We start from the raw sequence: 22,589 nt of genomic DNA, 5'->3' as shown, positions 1-22,589 counted from the left end.
ACAATGCGAAATGTGATTATCGTGCCAACTGCTTGCTACTCTGAAACAAAGCATGGGAATCTATGAAAGTTCCAATACTGGGGTAAGAAAACAAGTTACTTACCTGTAACTTTAGTTCCCCAGTATTGGTAACTTTCATAGATTCCCATGCGCCCACCCACCTCCCCGGGGAAAGCTTAGCCTACAACAGATATGGTGTCTAGTACACAACGGCTACGAAAATCTGTGGCTCTGAGGTTCCTTCAGGAAGGTTCTAAGTGGTGAGGCACTTCTGATTGGCTGAGGCCAAAGTTTGGTCTCTTTTACACAAAGAGGGTGATATGCTACAAAAGGAAATGAGGCCTAGGCCTTTTTCCATTGTCTTTTGTACCTACAGCTATGGTATTTTTGTTACCGAGACTCCCATTCCGACGACGGGGAATGATACAAAGCATGGGACTCTATGAAAGTTACCAATACTGGGGAACTAAAGTTACAGGTAAGTAACTTGTTTTCATTTTCAATAAGGGGTCCCCTCTATTGCCAAGCAATTACAGACCAATTAGTCTGATAGACATCACACAAAAGATCTTTGCTCGAGCCATATTACTGAGACTCCAATCCTGGATGGACGGACGATGAGTGTTCTCTCTCCGCTCCAGGCAGGAGTCAGGGAAAAACTGTCTACCATAGATCAGGTCCTAAGACTTCAGCTACTCCATTGGAAGACGGTTTGTCTTGAGAGGGGAAGCTTGTACCTGATCTTTGTTGATCTGAGGTCAGCTTTTGACCTGGTGCCCAGGTCAAAATTATGGTCCGTCTTACTTGAGCTGGGAGCCCCGGCATACCTAGTACACCTTATACAACGTCTGCATGAAAACACCTTTGCACAAAAAATTGATTTGGTAAGGATGGCAATTTATCGGCCCGATACCGATTGAACGAGGTGTGCGCCAAGGTTGCGTACTTGCCCCGACACTATTCAGCCTTTATATAAATGACTTGATTAAAGTGTTGGCAGAGGAAAAAAACCTAGATGCCCCCAAACTAGCCTAAAAAAAAATCTCGGCTATGTTTGCCGACGATACGCTTTTGGTATCAAAATCCCCTATGGGGCTTCAAAGGGTGTTGGACAAATTTCAACTGTTCTGTGAGGATAGAGGGCTAGAGATCAACCTCCAGAAAACCAAATTCATGGTCTTTAATAAACTGAAGAGCACTCGTCCAAACCCTTTACTAAATAATGTACCCTTAGAAAGAGTAACATCATTCACGTAACTAGGCATTACAATCACCGACACAATGGATTGGGGGGCACATATAGGGAAATCAACACTAAAATTAGCTCAGTCTACAGGGGGTATTCTGAAGGTTTTCAATAACTCCAATAGAAGCGCCATCAGCCCGGCACTGGAAATTTAGAAGGTCGAGGCATGCGGGGGTGCATTGTATGGGGCAGAACTGTGGGGACATTGTAGGTCTAGGCCCTTAATGCAGATAGAAAACCAATATATTAGGAATCTCATTAAATTACCGCATAGCACCCCTCTAGTCCCTCTCCGTTTCGATCTGGGTTTAATGGATCTGGAGACTGTGCTATGCCTTAGACCCCTTTTATATTGGCGCCGCTTATGGTCGACCCCGGAACTCATTATTTACAGAGAGGAACTGTCTGAAGTTCGAGAAATTAGGGGCGCTGCTAGGCTTCACTGGTTCTCTCATATTAAACATCTATTAGCTGAAATGGGTTTGGGGGATTGTTGGTCTGATCCGGTGGTAGCTTGTTCCCAAATCTCTAAGAAACAACTAAAAATCTCTTACAAGAACTATAGGATGGCTTTGTTACATTCTAATCCCAATATAGGCGAAACAACCTTAACCTTCTTGGATATCAAGGACAGCCCCATCTTTGAAAGAGTTCTTGATTTAATCAAACCCCCGGCAGCTAGAAAACTCTATCTGCAGTTCCGATTTGGGGTTCTGCCACTGCGTTGCATGACCTCTAAATGGAAACCTCAAAATGAGTCCAGGTGCCCTGCTTGTGATCATTCTGGGGAATCCGAGCTTCATGTTTTTTTTGCATGTCCGGGCTATGACAAAATGAGAAGGAGATGGTTAGCCCAGACTTGCAGAAACCTAGGCAGGGGGTCCTGTGTTAAAACATTTACGATACTGAAATGTGATCCGAGTACCCCAATATTCTACTCCGTGGCGGGGTTTTTGTTCTCAATGTGGTGCACCAGAAGGGTCTTTCTTAATTTTTCAAATGTCCTAGCGGCTAAGAACTAGCTATTGAACTTCCTTATTTTTACTATTTGGTTTTGGTAGGAAGGAAAAGCATAACAAGGGGAGGAACAAAATAGTAAATGAATTTTGCATAATGCACCTCGCACTTTGAAACAAAACTTTATGCTGCTATGTAACGAGTCAGGGAGGAAGACAATATTTTGACCCTACTTTTTAACCATGTTTTATTCATTTTAAACTGTACATATGCCATGAGCTTTCTTTTCATTCGTGGTTTTAATGCTTTTAAAAAAAAATTAATTTGTTGTAAATTTTGCACTTTCTGGGCCATGTTGGCCGAAATAAAGGTACATTTGACTTGACATTATGTTATTAATCTTGTGTGTGTGTGTGTGTATAATATATATTTTTTTTTAACTTTTGAGAGTATAAACTGAAAACAGGAAAGCCTATTGACCAATCCAAGTTAGGCATTTGCTATTTCAAAAAGATAAGTAACCTGAGTTTTCTCTTTGCTGAACTAATATGGCAACTTCGTCACTGAATAAAGCATTTGATGGTGATACAGCCCCTCCCCATACACCTAAATATACTCTGAAATAGGTACTAGAGAAGGATGTAGAAGTGTTTAACAATTTGTGACCAACCACAGACATCCATGTGTGCTCAAGATGAAACACCTATAAACTCTCAGTTGTAGCAGTTTCTAGAATAGTAAGCACTATATATTGATGAGGCCCAGTCTGTTGGAGGGATGTCATGAGACTGATCCTTATCTAGTGGGCATGTGACATGGGTACGCCTTTTGAGGCGTTAATTAAATGTATGAATATACATACCTATGGTGTAAAAAGAACATATTGAGCTCTTAGACTGGAAAAGGTGACCCTTTGTACGTTCTAGTATTTTGTGGAGACTATCTTATCCTCTGAAGCTGGACTTTAATAGTATTGGAGAGAGCTAATGTACTGATATTGATAAATCAATCAAAGAAGTTTCAAAATGGCAAGGTGAGCATGAGCACCCAAGGAAAAATGGCAGATGTGATGTATTTTATATGAATCTTTGATTCTTCTACTGACTTAATAGCAGTCTGAAAGTATTTGTGTTGTAAACAAAAATGCCTCAATGGGTGTTCAGGTATTATGTCATGAATTTTTGTCTTCAACAGACAATGAGATTTATGCTGTAACACATTATGTAAAATTACATGGAGCCAAAAGTGGATCTGAGAAATGAATCCGAAAAATGTATTATAATTCTTTCAAGTATGTATTTTTTCAAACTGTCTGAGTAGAAACATGGAGCGTTTTACATTTTTTTACTTTAAACAGTTTTTATTAAATGAGTAATGGATCAGATTGATAATGGTTTAAACTGACGCTTTTTCTAGAAAAAGGAAGATTTTCAATGACTGCGTGGAGGCTGAGATTAAAAAACCCAGAGAGGAAACTAAATGCATAGAAAAACAGTTCACACCAGTTGATAAACAGGTAGGAAAATACCTCAACCATTTGACCATTTTGCAGAGGAGTGCTATTGCTTGAAATATTATATGGAGCAAATTTCAAAGCCTATTAATGTACCAATTTGCAGATGGAATTTATATGTAAATAGATGTCTTTCCTATAGTTTACTGAACTTTTGATAGGTCCTGTGCCACACAGCAAGCACATCATTGTACAAGATGCTTGCCTGAATAACTAGGCCTAGTTGTGTATTAGGACTCCGTGTTTAGCCTGTTAGAAGTTAAATCCTGCCATGGAATTCTGAAATCTGCAACTTTTGCGGATTCCCAGGAGTAGATCTGAAATTGTAATGTTATTACTGTGCATAATAGCTTAAAATGGGTACATTGTAGTGAGTATACATTTGTATAACTAGATTTGCAATTTTAGATTTTTTTGTTTTTTTCCTGGGAAAATGCACTGTATTCCACCATTCCACCACCAGTTTGGAGGGATGTTAACCATCTTTCCCAACCTAAATTTGGATTTACTTTTGCCATTGACAGGAGTAAGTGTCCTATCCATACAACCTGATTGTACTGTGGTAAACTAAATACAAAGTATTTCTTCCTTCAAACTTGAGTTTCTTTCAGTACTTTGAACATGTTGCATTAAACCTTAAATTTAAATATTGCTGATTTATTTCTCATACCTCCCTCCACTCCCCAATGTACATGAGGCTCACATATAAAGCCTATCTAATTTTGGGTGTCCAAAACGATGTTGACATTTGAGATTTGAATTTGTAGCTCACCAGTCCTGTTCATCCTGCACCTCGCCTCTCCTCCTATTTTCCAACCCACCCTAATTGCATTTGCAATTCCAACAGCCCTCATGGTCGTGTCCTGTCAAGAGTGGGCATTTACTGCATTTGTGATGCTTTGGAAATTCTAGTGTAATATGGCTTTCATGAACAGTGTCGGTTAGATGTTCGATTCCTGAACACTTACACTAGGAGTTTTTATTTTCCCCCTATTATTAGGGATACCAAGGCTATTTCCTGCATTGTGTAGCCTATTCACCATGTGATCAAACCACATCAACACATTCTGGTTAGTTCTTTGTATATAGGTCCTAATCTTCCAGAGTCTGGATTTATATGTGGGAAATTACATTTATTAATTCTTGTTTGTTTTGTTTGGTTGTGTAGTAAATCACCTCCAACTCGTAACCATATGTCTGCCATTCTATCTTACTGCCTATTTTTCTTTCTCAGGCTCAAATGTATAGCTTTACCTTATATATGTCCTCCTCTTCATCATGAGATGAACATCATTCTTAACCTTTTCAACAGTCCAGTGGGATTTCTAAAGAAATGTACAAACCACTATTTTACTATTTGAAAAATAAATGTAATCAGATAACTACATTGTTAATTATCATTAAGCATGCAGTAAGGGATTGTGACAGTGCCATTTAAGGCTAACAGCCTGCGGCATGCACAATGCTCAAGGATCTAAAAAGATGGTAAAACAATTGTTTGACTGTTCACGGTTAAGGTCTTACCGACAGAGCCTCTTGTTCTTCATTTGATTGTATTTTAGCATGCTGGTTAAAACTACTTATGGAAAATAGGAGTTTTGCAGTATTGGATGTTTCATAGATTCACCTGCTTGAATCATCTCTGTTGTCGAGGTGAGAGTCATTCTAAAGCAGAAGGCATAGCATACATAGCTTACAACAGTAAAAAGACATTGACTTTTGTAGTTTATCTAGATCATTCAAAGATAACCAAACTTCAGCCAATTAGGCGATAGCACCCTTCGAACTTTCCCAGCAAAGGCATCCTCCACCAGATTATCAAGCGCTAGTGGGAATAGTAACCACTTGTCAAGGGGATCCTCCAAGGGGAGGAGGGTGGTTCCCGTGGGAATCTATGAAAGATACCAATACTGGAGAACGAGAGTTACAGGTAAGTGACACGATTTTTCTCCAGTATTTGATCTTTCACAGATTCACAAGCTCGATTTAGAATAGTTAGCAGTCACGTACCATATATTATAAAATCATGTTCTATAACCCAGTAGCGCATGGCGGGTACAAATATACACATTAGAAGACCGAAAGCTCGCCTCATTGGAAAAGATGCTGACGCACTGCTTGCCCCACACCTGAATCACTGTGCTGAACCCAGGCAGTAGTGTTGGATGAATGTATACCGCTTTTTCCATGTTTCAGCACAGCATATACTTTTGATGGGCACTCCAGCAAACAGGGCCGCAGTCGTAGAGACTGCCCTGGTCAAGTCAATACTGGAGAACGAGAGTTACAGGTAAGTACCACGTTTTTTTTTCTCCAGTGCCAATTTGAAGGTTTTTACTAGTCAATAGCAGAACTAATTTAAAAAATGAATTTGTACTGGAGCTGCACTGTTTCATATAAATCTATTAACTAAGCAACAGTTCTGGATAAGTAAAACATCACTCATTGTAAGTGTGGCTTGTCCCTGTGGAGAAGTGTGGCTCACTGGTTAGAGCAGGCAGACCCTGAAGCATCGGTCAGACCCGGGACCAGGGTTCAATTCCCGACGCGGCAGGGTCTTGAGCTCAAATGTCCACGGACTCGATAATTCTCGCTTTGGTGCCTGCCCTAATCATGGGTTCACACTCTGCAACTCTGGGCATTAAGCTTGCTTAATCTCCACAACGGCCCCCCGCGGCGGGATGCCTGGCTTTCACCTTGGGGATGCCCTGTAGGGGCTATCTCACAGGGAAAAGCCAGGACGGGTTCCCAATGCAAGCGCCGAGATGCCTCCGGGTGATTCGAGCGCTATATAAGAACATACACAAAAAAAAATCGATGTAATCCCGTGAACAGAAGGATTTAAAGAAGAAAAGTACTGGCTTCCCTTTTTAAGAGTGATGGAAACAAGAACGCAGTTATGCAAATAATCTGGGGATGCGCATGGGGGACATCAGGAAAGGATTGACGCATGACTGGACAAGGATGATATTTTGAAGTAGAAAACAGCAACATTTCTTTGCACTTGAAAATGAACATTCGCAAAGACGATAGCTCAGCGTTAAATGTGCATGCCGTCTGTGTTTCAATAAGTTGCCAACTCACAGTCAGACCTATTGGTTTTGCCAAAGCTTATTTGGTTTTCCGCTGCTGGATTGTGGGCATTTGTGTTCATGTGTAGATAATACATTTAGGTACATGTGTGTCTTGCAGTATTCCTGTGTATAAGATGAAGAAAACTTCTACTGTGAAAAGAAAAAAAAAGCTTTGCTTTCTCTAGGCAGTGCATTTATGGGGGAAAGACAGTGTGATGATTCAGTGTACTTTTGAGTTGTAAAATATCCCCTCGTGCCTTTCAGTGCAATCACTCTATAGGAGGCAGAACAATGCATCAACCAGGCAATAACAAGATGAGCTAGAAATACTTCACCAGACTATGTACTGTTAAAGGAGTTGGTAACAGGAGGCCGATGGACATCTGCGCTTTCATGTCTGACCTAAAAATGGCGGACTATCCATGATTGTGAGGCATTACCTTGTTGGAGAAGTTGCTTCATAGGAGAAATTTGTTGGGGAGTGGTCTGAATAAAGATGTTAAGTAAAACCAAAGGGCAAGAAGCTTGTACAAATATAAAAATCTCTGAAACGACCATATTGAACACCAGATTGTAGAGGTTTGCGATAGAACACCTTGATCAAGTACATCAGACTCTGCCAGAAGGTCTAGTAGAATAAGAAGTGGGGGCAATTTAATGTGACAGGAGTGACTTGTGTCGTTAGTGCCGAGAGAGCAGAAAAGGTGGGGTTTATAGAACGGAATTCAGACTACATGGATGGTGGCGAAAGGTTATCATAAACTACATGTTCCAAAAGAAAAGTCTGTAGTTAATGGAAAATGAGGATGTCCTACAATGGTCTCTATAGTACTGAATGAAGCGATGAATCGTCATAAATTGATACACAGGCAGACTACAAAAGTAAGGAAGATTCAGTTCTGACAGAAGTAATTTTAACCTGGTGCATGCAATCATAGCAGCTCAGTCTGAGAGTGCAGAAAAAGATGATCGAATGGGTAGGAGATGGAAAGTTTAGAAATGTGGGTGCAGGACAAGAAGCCTAAACTCTTTAAGACTTCAGGTCAAGAGTCTGCAGCGTCCAAAACCTTTATTGATGGGACATTGATTCAAAGGTCTAAGCAAATGAGCAGATTGATTGATTGAATTAAAGCAGCACAGAATGTGAGATGTGTACCTGATGAAAGGAGACCATGCCACAAGACATCCAGAAAGTATAAAAACTTCCCTGAACGTTTAGACCTAAGCTATGGCTTTGAAGAGGAGCAGGTCAGAAGACCTTGTACTGAAAGGTTTGTCTGAAACATAGCACCAGCCATTGTACCTAGAAGAGTGACACAAGCCCAACTATATGAACTCTGGATACTTTTGAGATTAGCTCTTGATTCTTTCACAGATTTTTGCTGAGGCTGTCAGTGGTGAGTAAAGCTTTAATATTGATAACATCACTACAGCTGTGAAAACATCCATTAGCTTCAATATGTCCTGGGCAAAACAAGTCAGGCCAATTGGTTCCTGGAGCGTGTTGTTACTTGAACATGTAATATCTTGGATAAAACAAGATGCGTGTGGCCAAACGGGAAAAGTTTGTTTAATTAAACATAGCGGCCAGTAAAACAGCTACAGGCACAGGGTCTGAGGACTATCTCAATTTACAATTAGTCTGTGGCCTTCCTTTATACAGTTTGTCCCAAAGCGGCTTGTAGGAGACGCACACCTAGTATATAGTGTAGTCAATGTCTATATGGGTGGGTGGTGCCCGTGGAGTAACTCCCCCTGTACCTGGGGTGAAAACGATACTTTGAGTTGCACTGTTCCCCTTAACTTTTATTGCAGCCTCGTAGTAACCCTCCCAAAGGACAAGATTCACACTTGAATCAGGTCAGAATTGCTATACAGCAAACGCTGCATGTTTTTCACTGCTAAAACGGGAGCACAAGTTTACGATCAGTACCGCCACTAAACCCTCACATCCTTATCCCCATAGCTTACGAATTGCCGGCACTTTCAGTTCACTAATTTCATTACTTTTTGTGTTACACCCGTCATTCAGTCACCGCACCGTTTGACATGCATGATGCAAACACGCGTTATACCTGATGAATCACACTGGAATCTCCCCATCTCACCCTTATGCATGATTACAAATGCATGATACATTGTTAACTTGTGTACCACATGTATTTTGAATGAACATTTGACTTGATATTGTACTTGGTCACTTTCAGAAACCCACACGGCCCCTGAGGAAGGGCAGAGCCCGAAATGCATTGGGCCACCGGGCCACTTGCCTGAACATTATGAAATTATGAAAAGAATAATGTGATGAATTTACAACAAAAATAATAAACAAGAGAATGATATCAACTTTATAAGAGAATCTTACTACCTTTTTTGAACAAACTAAGGAATGATTTCCTTGAGTGCCCTGGAGGGACACTGATCTCAAGGGAAACCGTGCAACTCAAAGCTTCCTTTATACAGCTCATCATAGTTAATTAAAGGTTTTTGGTGATCCATGTATGGTGAGGAATTTAAGTTGCTGCCTTTGGAGTCATAAGTTAATTGTCGAATGGAAAATTCAGTTGGGCCTTGGCCGTGTATGGACACAGTGACCAATAGCCTTGTATATCTTCTTTACCCCAGTTGCTAATCCAATCCCTTAACTAGCGCCGAGACGCCCACGGGTATTCGCCGCGCTCTACAAATGTCAATAAATAAATAAATAAAGTGTCCAGATGTCCTACATTTGGAGCGCATTATCACTTTGTGTGCTCTGTCCTGATTGTCTATATGTTCCTAACTGACTTTATGGTATTTCAGGAGTGCGTGTACCCCCTCCGGTCATGTGTGCTTTATTGGGGCCAATCTCCCTTGACCTTTGTATTGTAGCTGCGCCTATCTGTGGGATCGATCTAAGGTTTCCTGTTCGTGCATATGTCTGCCGGTTAAGTGTTATCCCACCTGTGACCTATCAATCGGTAACCTCGGACCTAGATCGCAGTGCTTACCTGACTACGTATTTGCCAGTGGGGTTGATATGGAGTTCACAAGGGACGATTTTTGTTAATAAAGACGCAATTTTGTTCTCATACATAAATGTATTCTTTTTCGATATTAGCATTGACCTTTTCCATGTATAACAATCCCACAATCCCCTCTATAGTTGATTCTTCAACTACACTATCTAATTCCTACTTTTTTACAGTTATTTTATAGGGGGCCTGTTCTTTATGCTCGCTTTCGACAACCACTACCTTCCTAGTTACTTGCATTTTTCCCAGTTTTAGGACTGCGTTTTTACAGCAGGTAAGCCACAACTATACAGACCCGCATAAAAACGCAATGAAAACTGGCAACAAAAATTTGCACAAACCGAAGATCCACCGGGAGTGCTAGGAGAACCAATTTGAAAACCACTCCTGATAAGGGACACCCCCCTCCTCACACATCTCTCTTTGTAAATGGTGCAATACTTGGATGGCAAGAATTCATGTTCCATTGTCTGTCGTTCTCTGGGATGAATGTGAAGCAGACCGCACTGATCTTTGCATACACCCTCCATTACAGTCATTGGGCCAGATATACAACCCTTTTTTGCGGCGGCAAACAGGAGATCTTCCCGTTTGCAGCCACAAAATAGGGTAATAGCCTGTACAAATGCTATTTTGCGGGTCCCTGACTCGCAAAATAGCATTTGCGACTCTCGCTATTAGGAAGGGCTGTCCCTTCCTAATAGCGAGTCAACATGCTATGTACTAATGGTGGTCTGCGGAGCCCAGCAGGCCACCATCCCTGGAAGGGCTGGCATTCCCAATCGGCTCGCAAATTGCGAGAGACTCATTAATATTAGAGCCTCGCAATTAGAGCCTTGCAATTTGCGACCCTATTGGGAATCGCAGACCAGTGTAATAACACTGTTGTACATTTCATTTAGCTCCTCGCGATTTGCAACTTGCAATGAGTTGCAAATTGCGAGGTGCTAAATAAAAGGGTTGTACAACTGGTATATTGAGTCAAATACATATTGGTGCTCCATCACCATGAGGAGGATCACTCTAAGCCTTGATCAAATTGAGTCCGAGCTCAGTGCTGTTCAACATTTTAAGCATCTCCCACCTGAATATTTGAAGATGCTTGTTTGCGGTCCAGGGAAGACCTGGCTTGGCACTTCGGGCTGGACTGTTCCCATGAGGCACAGGGTCAGACTGATTTGCATATGGCCATGTATGAACTGGGGTGGCGGAGTGAGCTAAAGAATGATGATGGATTACACCCGGATCAGTTGACTGGGGGTGAGTATTTGCAATGTTCAACACTCCGTCCATCATCCCCTTTGGTTTTGCTTTGTAACTTTTAAATAGACTTCTTTTTACTCTGTAGTTCCTTGGCAATGAGTAAGTGTGGTATCACCGATATTAGAGAGAGGGTACATAACAATGAAATCATACATTACTTTTCATTTGACATTGCAGGTCTCAGTATGGGGCCCCGGGGAGGTGTATGTGGTCCCCTGGTGGCTGTGATATCATTATCTGTTCAAACCAAAATGTTTGTAGTTAGTCAATGGTGTGTTCATTGTGGAAGGCTTCAACCGAACATCAGAGAGATGGACCGACACTTTCTCCCTCAATCTTAAGGGCCGTCAGTGTTGCAAAGACCACCTGGTAGTGTCCCTCAAGCTTGGCTTGTTTCCACTTCTTTACGAAGTTTCGAATGCACACTTCTTGTCTGGGGTGGGGTATTTGATATGGTAACTTGGTGGTGCCCTTGGAGGTTCTGTGGTTGACCTGTTTGGATAATAACCTAGCAGTTTTTGCTAGTTCTGAGAGAGCTATACATACAATTTGTCTCCCAGTGCCTTGGAGCTAGCCTCTGAGCTTAATCTGCTCCTTGTTTTTGGAATGGGCATCTCCATCAATCTGCCAGTTGCGGTCTGTTGTGTTGTGAGATGGTAATCACTGCTAGGAGTGTTTTATAGGGCAACTATGGCTAGGAGCAGGCAGTGGAGCTACTTCTTTTTAAGGCTGGTGCAAATTGTCCTTATTTTGTTTTTTAACATGTGATTGAGTTTTTCTATGATGCTCTTGGTTTGGGTGTGGTATGCAGATGCTAATTTGTGTTATTCCTAGCAGGGTACAGATGTTGAACATGTTGACAATGTTTCCCATTGTCTGACTGTATAACGTCTGGTACCCCCCTCCCGGGGTAATACTTACCCAACTAGGAAAGTTGCTGTTGCCTTGGCTTAACAGTGCACACTAGGGCAGGCTTCGATCCACCTAGAGTATGGGCAGACTTTTTGAAACAGATATCTGTAATAAGCACATTCATAAATAGTGTCAATGAAGTTGATGTGTAATGGCTTAAATGGCCCAGTTGGTCTAGGTATCGATGATATGACCTCCAGTGTGAGTTTGGGGTATATTTTTACCATCTCTGTAACGCCTGGGACAAACCAGTCAGTTTGAAATTCTGCCGTCATAGTTTTTTTTGCTGAGTGTGCTGGCTAGTGTAATTGAGGCAGTGCTATGTTGACTAAGCTTTGAGGCATGACTGGTTTTGCCCCAGTATTGGAACTTTAATAGATTTCCATGCTTTGTATCATTCCCCGTCGTCGGAATGGGAGCCTCGGTAAATAGAAAATACCTTAGTAGTAAGCGCAAAGTGAAAAAATAGGCATAGGCCTCATCTCATTTTGTAGCTTATCCACCTCTTTTTGTAAAAGAGACCAAATTCTTGCAGTAGCCAATCAGAGCAGCCTCACCCCATAGAAGCTTCCTGAGAGAGCCTCAGATTTTCTACCGCACGTTGTGCAAGGGAGTCTCCATTGAGCTCTGCTCATTTTCTTCAATTCTTAGTATATTTTCTTTAACTTGTGTCTATTTTTTCGTCATGTCTGACAAGGAGAAGAAAGCACTTTTCAGAGCCTGTGCTACGTGCTCAAAAAAAGAGGTTGTTTATTGAGGACAAACATGAAGACTGCATATACTGCCTTTATCCGGATCATAAAGCCACGGACTGCAAGATTTGCAGAAACTTCTCCACCAAGACCTTGAGGGACAGAGAGGGACGTCTCCTCACTTGGCTACAGAAAATGAAAGACCGCAAACAACTTATGTCTTCTGACAGTGAGGGCTCCTCGTCGATGGTGTCATCTAAAAGGGCGAAGAAGAGGGGTAGGTCTCCCCCTTCTACTTCTGACGAGCCCCTTGTCAAGGCCTTGCCAGGGACCTCTGATAGGTCTGATAGGCCTGATAGGCCTGCTTCCCAAAAATCTCCTCACCACGGTGAAAAGGAGAGGCAGGGAAAGCTTGAGGAGTCGCAACCCTCAAAAAGGTGAAGAAGGTTGCCCCTGTGACTTCACCACCCTCTGACAGGGATAGAGGGGTGAAAAAGCCTTCTACTACGGCTCGAGAAGTCGTGGCCGACAAGAAACCGCGGTCGTCGACGGTGAAAACCACAGGTACGCCGACGATTTCTATTGAAAAGGACTTGTCTGTGAAATTAGCCTCGTCGACGGGCTCGTCGACGACGGCTGCGACAACGACACCTGCGCCGTCGACTATGTTTAAAACACCTGATGCCTGTTCGTCGTCGACGAAAACTACTTTCTCCACGTCGACGACGATGACGACGAGAATCGCTTAGGCGACTACTAGGACGACATCGACGACGACCATGTCGACGACACCTGTGACCTTGCTGCTGACGACGAGTTCGTCGACGATCCCGTCGACGCTCCAACCATCGTCGACGATGACCTCGTCGACGACTCAATCCTCGACGACGAACGCAGTTTCTTCGTCGGCACCTCCGTCGGCGACACAGTCTATGAAGGCACTACCGTCGACGACTGAAAAAATTGTTTTTTCGCGCAGAAGGAGGCAAATAACACCATAAATGACGTCTCCACGGCAAGTCCAAAAATTTCCTCCTAACCTACTGCTGGACGAGGATTCTGAAGAGGAGGCTCATAGCGATTTTGGCCAGGCTTATAGCCCTTCTGACTTAAAAGTAAAAATTCAGGACATCAGTTCTGAGGAAGGGGAAATGGAACAACAACAATATGTTCCACAAGATTATTATGAACAACAGGAAATTCCAAGCATGCAAGTTCCTTTGCAGAAACCTTCGCGTCAATCTCGGCAGGTTATGGTGGCGATGCCATCCACTCTCCTCTCGGATCTACAACTTATGTTGCAGGACTATCGAAGGCAATTTCCTACTCCTCAAGAGGTTCAACAGGTGCGCCCTCCTACACCTCCGCCACAGCTATCGCAGCCTGTGGCAGGACACCATTTGCCTTCAAGAGGGCGTGAAACAGAGCCTGTAGAGCATCCACAAGAGGTAGTGCCCATTCAGGACGATACATATGATGATAATGCATCATCAGATGTGGACCAACAAGAGGACCCTAACCAAGACCAGAATATAGACTGGAATCAGGATGACCCTCGAGATCCAGACGTCACAGGGCCTGATAACGCCATCTCTCCTCCAGCAGATGTCGGAGATTTTCACAACTTGATGGAACGAGCTTCCAAGAGATTTGGTCTCCCGGTTACCGCAGTTCAGTCCGAATGGTTTTTGTATGATTTCAAAGAACCATTCCGGAAATCCGTACGATCAATCCCCATCATTGAACATGTTTGGTCTGAAGGCCTAAAGGCCATGCAGAATCCGGCCACAGTCCTCCCGGTGCTCCCCAGACTGGAGAAAAAAATATAAGGCGCCAGATGGCAGCCCGGCGTGTCTACTAGTTCAACCAAAGCCGGACTCGGTCATTTCCCAGGCCGCACAGTGCAAATCAAAAAACCCATCCACGCCGCTAATAACGCCTCCGGATAAAGAGGGCAGGCGTTTAGACAATGTGGGAAAAAGATTCTCCGCAATGGCCAGCCTCCTCGTTAGGGCGTCTAATGCTTTGGCGATTCTGGGGAGATACGATCGCCAGATGTGGTGTGACCTCTCTCCGTTCGTGGAAGAACTTCAGGATACATCTAAGGACAGGGTAAAGAAGATCTTGCTGGAGGGAGAGCGAGCCTCTTCGGAGATAATCGACTGCGCTATGGATATAGCAACCACAGCATTTTGAGCGCTAGCCAGCTCAGCGGATCTGAGACGCCAGGGATGGTTGAGAGCCACGTGGTTCAGACAGGATGTACAAAATAAAATTCTAGATCTGCCATACGATGGAGAGATGTTATTTGGCAATCACGTGGATGACGCCCTACAGGGCATAAAGAAAGATACGGATACGGCCAAATCCTTAGGAACTTTACAATATCGCAAAGTGCCCTTCAGAGGAGCAAGAGGAAGAGGATTCTCCACATATAGAGGTGGCAATCAGCACCGCTACTCTTCCAGTTCACAACCTGGCCAAACATACAAACCCCAGTATTCTAAGAGGGGTTCTTTCTCTCGCCAGCAGCCGAGAGGACGACAAGGGCAGCAGAGGAGAGACAATACCAAGAGACAATAGCGGCCAGATGGCTGTTCCTGTGCCCTCATTAACACCAGTGGGGGGCAGGATTGCCATTGCCTCAACAACTGGATGGTCATTACAACAGACCAGTGGGTCCTAAACATCATCAAGGAAGGACACACGTTGGAGTCCAAGATCTTCCTCCAACAAGAGTTCCAGATGCCTTTACACCCAAACATCTGCAACTCCTTCATCTCGAGGCCCACCAACTCTTCACCAATGGGGCAATAGAACCTGTACCTCTTTCCCAAAAGGGGAAAGGGTTCCATTCCAGGTTCTTCCTGGTTCGGAAGATGAAGGACAACTGGCGTCCAATCTTAGATATACGGCAGCTCAACACTTATCTCATCAAGTTGTCCTTCAGGATGATCACTCTTCAGCACATCCTCCGCCTTCTCAATCCAGGGGACTACATGGCGACCCTAGATTTGGAAGACGCTTACTTCCATGTTCCCATTCATCCAGCTCACAGGCAATACCTTCGATTTACAGTAGGCAAGAGCCATTTTCAATTCAAAGTACGGCCTTTTGGTCTCCGATCCACTCCGAGGATCTTTACAAAGGTACTAGCTCCGGTGGCAGCCTTTCTCAGGAAGCAGTCTTTGGAAGTCTTCCAATATCTGGACGATTGGCTGCTAAAGGCTCCTTCTTTCCAAGAGGCGTCCAGGGCAGTCATGAGCTGCAGACAACATGGGCCTTCAACTCAACAGAGAAAAATCAATTTTCCGCCCCTCCAAAACAGCGAAGTTTCTGGGTGCAATCCTGGACACGGAGTGCTGCCTGGCTTTTCCTTTGGAAGAACGCCAAAACAAACTGATGCTTTCAGCTCGCCTTCTTCAGACACCAAAGTTTCTGCAGTTCGCAAATACAAATCGCTTCTTGGATTGATATCATCCTGCATACCATTGGTACCACACTGCAGGCTGCGAATGCGTCCACTGCAGGAACAGTTGGACAAACAATGGCGACAGGTGACAGGCTCCTTCGACGACAGGATTGTCATTACTCCGGAAATGAGGAAGGCAAGCAGCTTGTGGTTGCTAAAAGACCATCTTTCCATGGGTTTACCATTCCAACTTCCACCATCTCCCATGGTATTGACAACAGATGCTTCCATGGAAGGATGGGGAGCGGTCCTCCAAGAACTAAAGGTCAGTGGTCATTGGAGCCCAGTCCAAGTCAAGTTCCACATCAATTTACTGGAACTTATGGCCATTCCTCTAGCCTTACAAGCTTTCCTTCCGAGGATCCGCAACCGTTCAGTGCTGGTTCGTACAGACAACACAGACAGCCATGCACTACATAAACAAGCAAGGCAGAACGAGATCTTGCACCCTTTCGAAGGAAGCACAGAGGCTTTGGAATTGGGTGATCCAACACAATATCACCCTTTCAGCGGAACATCTGGCGGGAACACTCCATGCCACAGCGGACGCTTTGAGTCGCCAGAAGACTATCAGCCACGAATGGGAACTGGATCAGACCATTCTAGAGCAACTGTTTGCACGTTGGGGGACCCCATCCATCGATCTGTTTGCAACTCCCCAGAACGCCAAATGCCAGTCCTTCGCAAGGAGGATTCACCATCGGGAATCCTTGGGGAATGCGTTTTTGATTGCCTGTTACGGCGCATTTGTTTACGCCTTTCCTCCCATTCCGCTGATCCCGAGACTGATCCGCAAGCTCAAGGCGGAGCCGTGCAGGATGATTCTGATCGCACCAGCATGGCCCAGGCAGTTTTGGTACACAGAACTTCTTCTCCTCTCCCAAGATCAACCAATTCTCCTGCGTCACTGTTGACAATGGCTCACGGACAGGTTCTGCATCCGGACCTGAAGTCCCTACGATTGACAGCGTGGCTCCTGAGTTCAGAGAGTTCCAGGGTTTAAATCTTTCAGGAGAATGTAAAGACATTTTGGCCCAGGCCCGAGCGCCTAGTACGAACAAAATCTATCGGGCTAAGTGGAAAAGATTCTGCCTTTGGTGTCGGTGGGAAGGTCTACATCCGTATACTTCTGCACCACACCAACTCTTGCCTTACATCCTTTCTCTTGCAAAATCTGGATTGACTCCTTCTGTAAAGGTACATCTAGCTGCCATTTATAGATTTAGACGTTCATCATCAGGTCCTTCCCTGTGGTCTGCAAGGATCATTAAACAATTCCTGAAGGGTCTATTCAGGGTTTTTCCACCAGTCCTGCCTCCACCACCAGCCTGGCATCTTAATTTGGTCCTGTCACATCTAATGAAGGCCCCATTTGAACCTATTCATAGGGCTGAACTTAAGTTTCTCTCATGGAAACTGGCTCTTCTCTTGGCCCTGACATCGGCTAGAAGAGTTAGGGAGCTCCAGGCTTTCACAATTGACGAACCTTTTCTACAATTCAAAAATGTTCTCATCCTAAGGACAAATCCTAAATTTATTCCGAAGGTACCCTCAGAATTTCATCTGAATGAGCCGGTGGTCTTAAAATCTTTCTTCCCGCTGCCCTCCACGCCAGCTGAAAGGGCTTTGCACTCTTTGGACATTCACAGATGTCTTAAATTCTACTTGGAGCGAACAAGACTATTCAGAAAATCTTCCCAGCTTTTTGTTTCATTCAGCGCTCCTAGAAAGGGGTATCCAGTTTCTAAACCCTGCATTTCCCGCTGGATATCCAGTGCAATCCACTCTTGCCATCAAGCAGCGGGGAAACCACTTCAACAAGCAGTTCGTGCTCATTCTACGAGATCAATGGCTTCATCGGTGGCTCTATTCGCAGGTGTCCCAAACAAGGACATATGTAGAGCGGCGACATGGAGCAGTGTCCACACCTTCACACGCCACTACTGCTTGGATTCTTCTGTGAAAGAGGATGCGGCAGTGGGCCAGGTGGTTTTGAGGAACCTTTTCCAATAAGTCGGTGAGCTTTCCTTACTATCCCGCCTTCCTGTTGGCATATTTTGTATTACTTGTTATTATTTTTGCTTTCTGATGCTCATGTGTATCTGGTTTTCTTATCAGAATTATGTATGACATTTTCAGGTGCACATATTACAAAATATGCTTTTCTCTTTACTGCTAGCTATTCTGATACAAAGCATGGGTATCTATGAAAGTTCCAATGCTGGGGCAAGAAAACAAGTTACTTACCTGTAACTTTGGTTCCCCAGTATTGGTAACTTTCATAGATTCCCATGCGCCCACCCTCCTCCCCTGGGAAAGCTCGGCCTTATTGTCTTATGATGTTGCTGTTCACAACGGCTACGAAAATCTGAGGCTCTCTCAGGAAGGTTCTATGGGGTGAGGCTGCTCTGATTGGCTACTGCAAGAATTTGGTCTCTTTTACAAAAAGAGGTGGATAAGCTACAAAATGAGATGAGGCCTAGGCCTATTTTTTCACTTTGTGCTTACTACTAAGGTATTTTCTATTTACCGAGGCTCCCATTCCGACGACGGGGAATGATACAAAGCATGGGACTCTATGAAAGTTACCAATACTGGGGAACCAAAGTTACAGGTAAGTAACTTGTTTTCTTCCTGTGGGTGTGTACTGATAAATATATGATGTTGTGTCAGGTCTGTGTGCAGCCCCTGGCTTCCCATCGCTATTTCTAGTTAGTAATGTGGTTTCTTGCAACTCCCACAGATACAGTCCTGACATTTTTGTGGATGACCTATCTTGAGTTTGTTTTGCCTCAGATCCCTTATGTAAGGTAAGCAGATGTCTACCTGACCGCTCCGTAAGCTGCACTCTTTGCGAACTACTCGACTAGCGCATTCTACTGCGATACAAAGTCCTTGCCCCTGATATACGTGGCGCATTACACCACAGCCACGCATTTGGACTGGGTCAGTGTGTTGAATAGTTACTTGAGGAGTTCTGTGGATGACTCTGATTCCAGGAAGCCTCTCCTTTTCCGCCTCCATCTGTTGGAATGCACTGTGGTGGTGACATAGGATAGGTAAGTTGTTACCGTCTTCCCAGTGCTTTGGGTGAGGGCTTCAATTATCGCTTTTAACTCTGCCCCCTGTGCTGAGAGGTGTGGGAGGAGAATTAGCTGTGGGGTGACCTGCTGTGTTTCCGAAGGCACGTGCAGGAAGCCTCTCCTTTTCCGCCTCCATCTGTTGGAATGCACTGTGGTGGTGACATAGGATAGGTAAGTTGTTACCGTCTTCCCAGTGCTTTGGGTGAGGGCTTCAATTATCGCTTTTAACTCTGCCCCCTGTGCTGAGAGGTGTGGGAGGAGAATTAGCTGTAGGGTGACCTGCAGTGTTTCCGAAGGCACGTGGCTATGAGCCGTTACCACTGCCGCCCCTGTGTGGCTCACCCCTGTCTCTTGTTCTATTACGGAGGACTTGTCGAATAACAGTGAGATGGGATCTTCTTCTGCCTGACTGATCCTATAAGAGGTGTATGTTGCACAATCGTGGATCTCCTCCCTCTCCTGAACTTCATGGGCTAAATAGGTGGGCTGGTTTGCCAGGTGACACCATAGTATTTTTAATGATGTTCTGAAGAGCATCAGTTCGAAACCTGAGTCCCCTTTGCCTTCTCAGTGTACACTTGCTCTTTTGTTCGACTTCAAACACTGAATGAACTGCATACAGTTTCAGTGGTCCCCTATTACAATGGAGGTGGTTTTGCATGTGGCAAAAGCTGCTGCCATAGCTTGCTCGCATGGGAAGTGACCCTGCATTACTGAGCATATCTGCCCGCTGAAGTACCCAAGTGGTTTGTGCCACAAGGGTTACTTCTGCGTTAAGACTGCTAACATCACTCGCCCGTTATCTGGCTCAATAAGAAAAATTCCTTATTATAGTCCTGTGTTCTTAGTACAGGGGAGCGCGTACTCTCTGCTTTAGGTTTACAGAAGGCATCATGCATCTTGTGCTTTCACGTCAGTTTCTCGTTGCTGGTTTTCCCATTTTTCGTGGTCTTGAGTTGGGAGATAAGTGTGCTGTAGTAAGAGACCTGCTGCTAGACCTAATTACACAGCCCTAAAGCCCTTCGCTTCTTTTTGTTTGCGTTGATGGCATAGTCCTAATAAAGTTTGCACATTCTAGAGTGACCTGTAGACCAGCTGCTGACATCATTTGGCCCCAATAGTTAACCTCCTGCTGCACATACTGCATCTTCCCCTTCTCCACTTTGTAGACCCTTTCAGCAAACGCAATTAGGAGAGCTATCGTGTCCCAACAACGTATTTCTTCAGAGTGGCTGAATATCATAATGTCATCTGTGGATTGTATCAGGGTTCTACTCAACTGCAAGTTAGCAAGATCCCTCCTCAGTATTTGATCGAAGATACTTGGGGACTCACAATACCCTTGTGGTAACCCCTGGAATAACAGCTGAAACCCTTGAAATGTAAATACGGTCAGCTATTGAGTATCTGGGTGCAGCAGAGTGCTAAAGAACACATTTTTGATGTCCATCATGGAAAAGTTTCTTCTTGCATCTGCCGGTATATTAGTTAAGATGATTTGGGGGGTGGGGGGGATTTTTGTGGTATGTTACTATTGGGAATTCTGGGACCACAATGTAATTGAGGGGGCTCAGGTCCTGCACCAGGTGCCACGTTCCCCCCCCTTGCTTTATTTGACTGGGAAGATTGTTGTATTACAGGGGGACAATTGGAGGCCCCCTGATCAATCAGGCCTGAATTGTGGGCGCTATACCCTTGTCAACTTCCCTAGAGAGCTAGTTTTGGCGCACTCTGGGTAGGGTGGTCCCTTTTCTTAAAGTTATCTTCACAGGTTTTGCTATATTAAGGAGTCCTTCATAATGCCTTTCGCCCACAATTGCGGCAGCACTTTTGACAAGTCTGTCTCCTGCCATGTTGCCAGTACCATCATAGGCAGTGGGGCCCTATTTCACAACACTACTCTGACCTTAACCGAATCTGCAAACATTATTTCTGAGACTCCTTGGGGGCTGTTTCAGCATTTGGAGGGACACCTACCAGTGGGCGGACGCTGGTTCTCTTGCTCCTGGGCTCCTGGGCTCCTGACGCTGTAGTCTCGCCGCCGCCGCTTTCCACCTTGCGGCTGGAGACTACAGCTCCCAGGGTGCTTTGCGCCCACTTCCGACTTCCGGTTTCCGGCCACAGCGCGCCCGGAGGCGCTACTTGTACTGGACGCTCCCTCGGTGGAGCGGGGGCTGTTTCAGCATTTGGAGGGACACCTACCAGTGGGCGGACGCTGGTTCTCTTGCTCCTGGGCTCCTGGGCTCCTGACGCTGTAGTCTCGCCGCCGCCGCTTTCCACCTTGCGGCTGGAGACTACAGCTCCCAGGGTGCTTTGCGCCCACTTCCGACTTCCGGTTTCCGGCCACAGCGCGCCCGGAGGCGCTACTTGTACTGGACGCTCCCTCGGTGGAGCGGGGGCTGTTTCAGCATTTGGAGGGACACCTACCAGTGGGCGGACGCTGGTTCTCTTGCTCCTGGGCTCCTGGGCTCCTGACGCTGTAGTCTCGCCGCCGCCGCTTTCCACCTTGCGGCTGGAGACTACAGCTCCCAGGGTGCTTTGCGCCCACTTCCGACTTCCGGTTTCCGGCCACAGCGCGCCCGGAGGCGCTACTTGTACTGGACGCTCCCTCGGTGGAGCGGGGGCTGTTTCAGCATTTGGAGGGACACCTACCAGTGGGCGGACGCTGGTTCTCTTGCTCCTGGGCTCCTGGGCTCCTGACGCTGTAGTCTCGCCGCCGCCGCTTTCCACCTTGCGGCTGGAGACTACAGCTCCCAGGGTGCTTTGCGCCCACTTCCGACTTCCGGTTTCCGGCCACAGCGCGCCCGGAGGCGCTACTTGTACTGGACGCTCCCTCGGTGGAGCGGGGGCTGTTTCAGCATTTGGAGGGACACCTACCAGTGGGCGGACGCTGGTTCTCTTGCTCCTGGGCTCCTGGGCTCCTGACGCTGTAGTCTCGCCGCCGCCGCTTTCCACCTTGCGGCTGGAGACTACAGCTCCCAGGGTGCTTTGCGCCCACTTCCGACTTCCGGTTTCCGGCCACAGCGCGCCCGGAGGCGCTACTTGTACTGGACACTCCCTCCGCGTCGCGGGACGCGCGCGGGTCTGCGCCGGGCTAAGCCCGGGCAAAGGGCGGGCCCTCTGTGGCCCTCAGAGGCACGAGGAGGACGGGACGGGCCACCGCTCCTGGCTCCAGCTTTGGACAAGGTACAGTCAAGCTCCTCTTCTTCCATCCCTATTGCCTTGAACTGCCGATAGCTATCACCAGGATAACTGTACACAGTCACTCAACCTCAATGTCCATCTGGGAAGAGCTGAATGCCCTCTGTGGCACACACTACATCCCGGATGCTCTATCCCCCCCCATAGTGTCTCGAGACACTG

General features: G+C 45.5%; 1 protein-coding gene across 1 annotated transcript in view; it reads left to right on the top strand.

The window, feature by feature from the left end:
- TOP1MT (DNA topoisomerase I mitochondrial) overlaps nucleotides 1–22,589 on the top strand; it is a 1,598,136-nt gene that overhangs the window by 136,203 nt on the left and 1,439,344 nt on the right. Inside the window, exon 3 of the mRNA XM_086966300.1 lies at nucleotides 3,620–3,719. Coding sequence (XP_086822426.1) covers nucleotides 3,620–3,719 — 100 coding nt within the window. The remainder of the gene's footprint in view (nucleotides 1–3,619; nucleotides 3,720–22,589) is intronic.

This window comes from Lissotriton vulgaris, chromosome 4_1, assembly GCF_964263255.1.
Source record: "Lissotriton vulgaris chromosome 4_1, aLisVul1.2, whole genome shotgun sequence".
Lineage (NCBI taxonomy): Eukaryota > Metazoa > Chordata > Amphibia > Caudata > Salamandridae > Lissotriton > Lissotriton vulgaris.
Note: the sequence above shows the minus strand (reverse complement) of the source record. Positions and strands in the feature narration are given on the sequence as shown.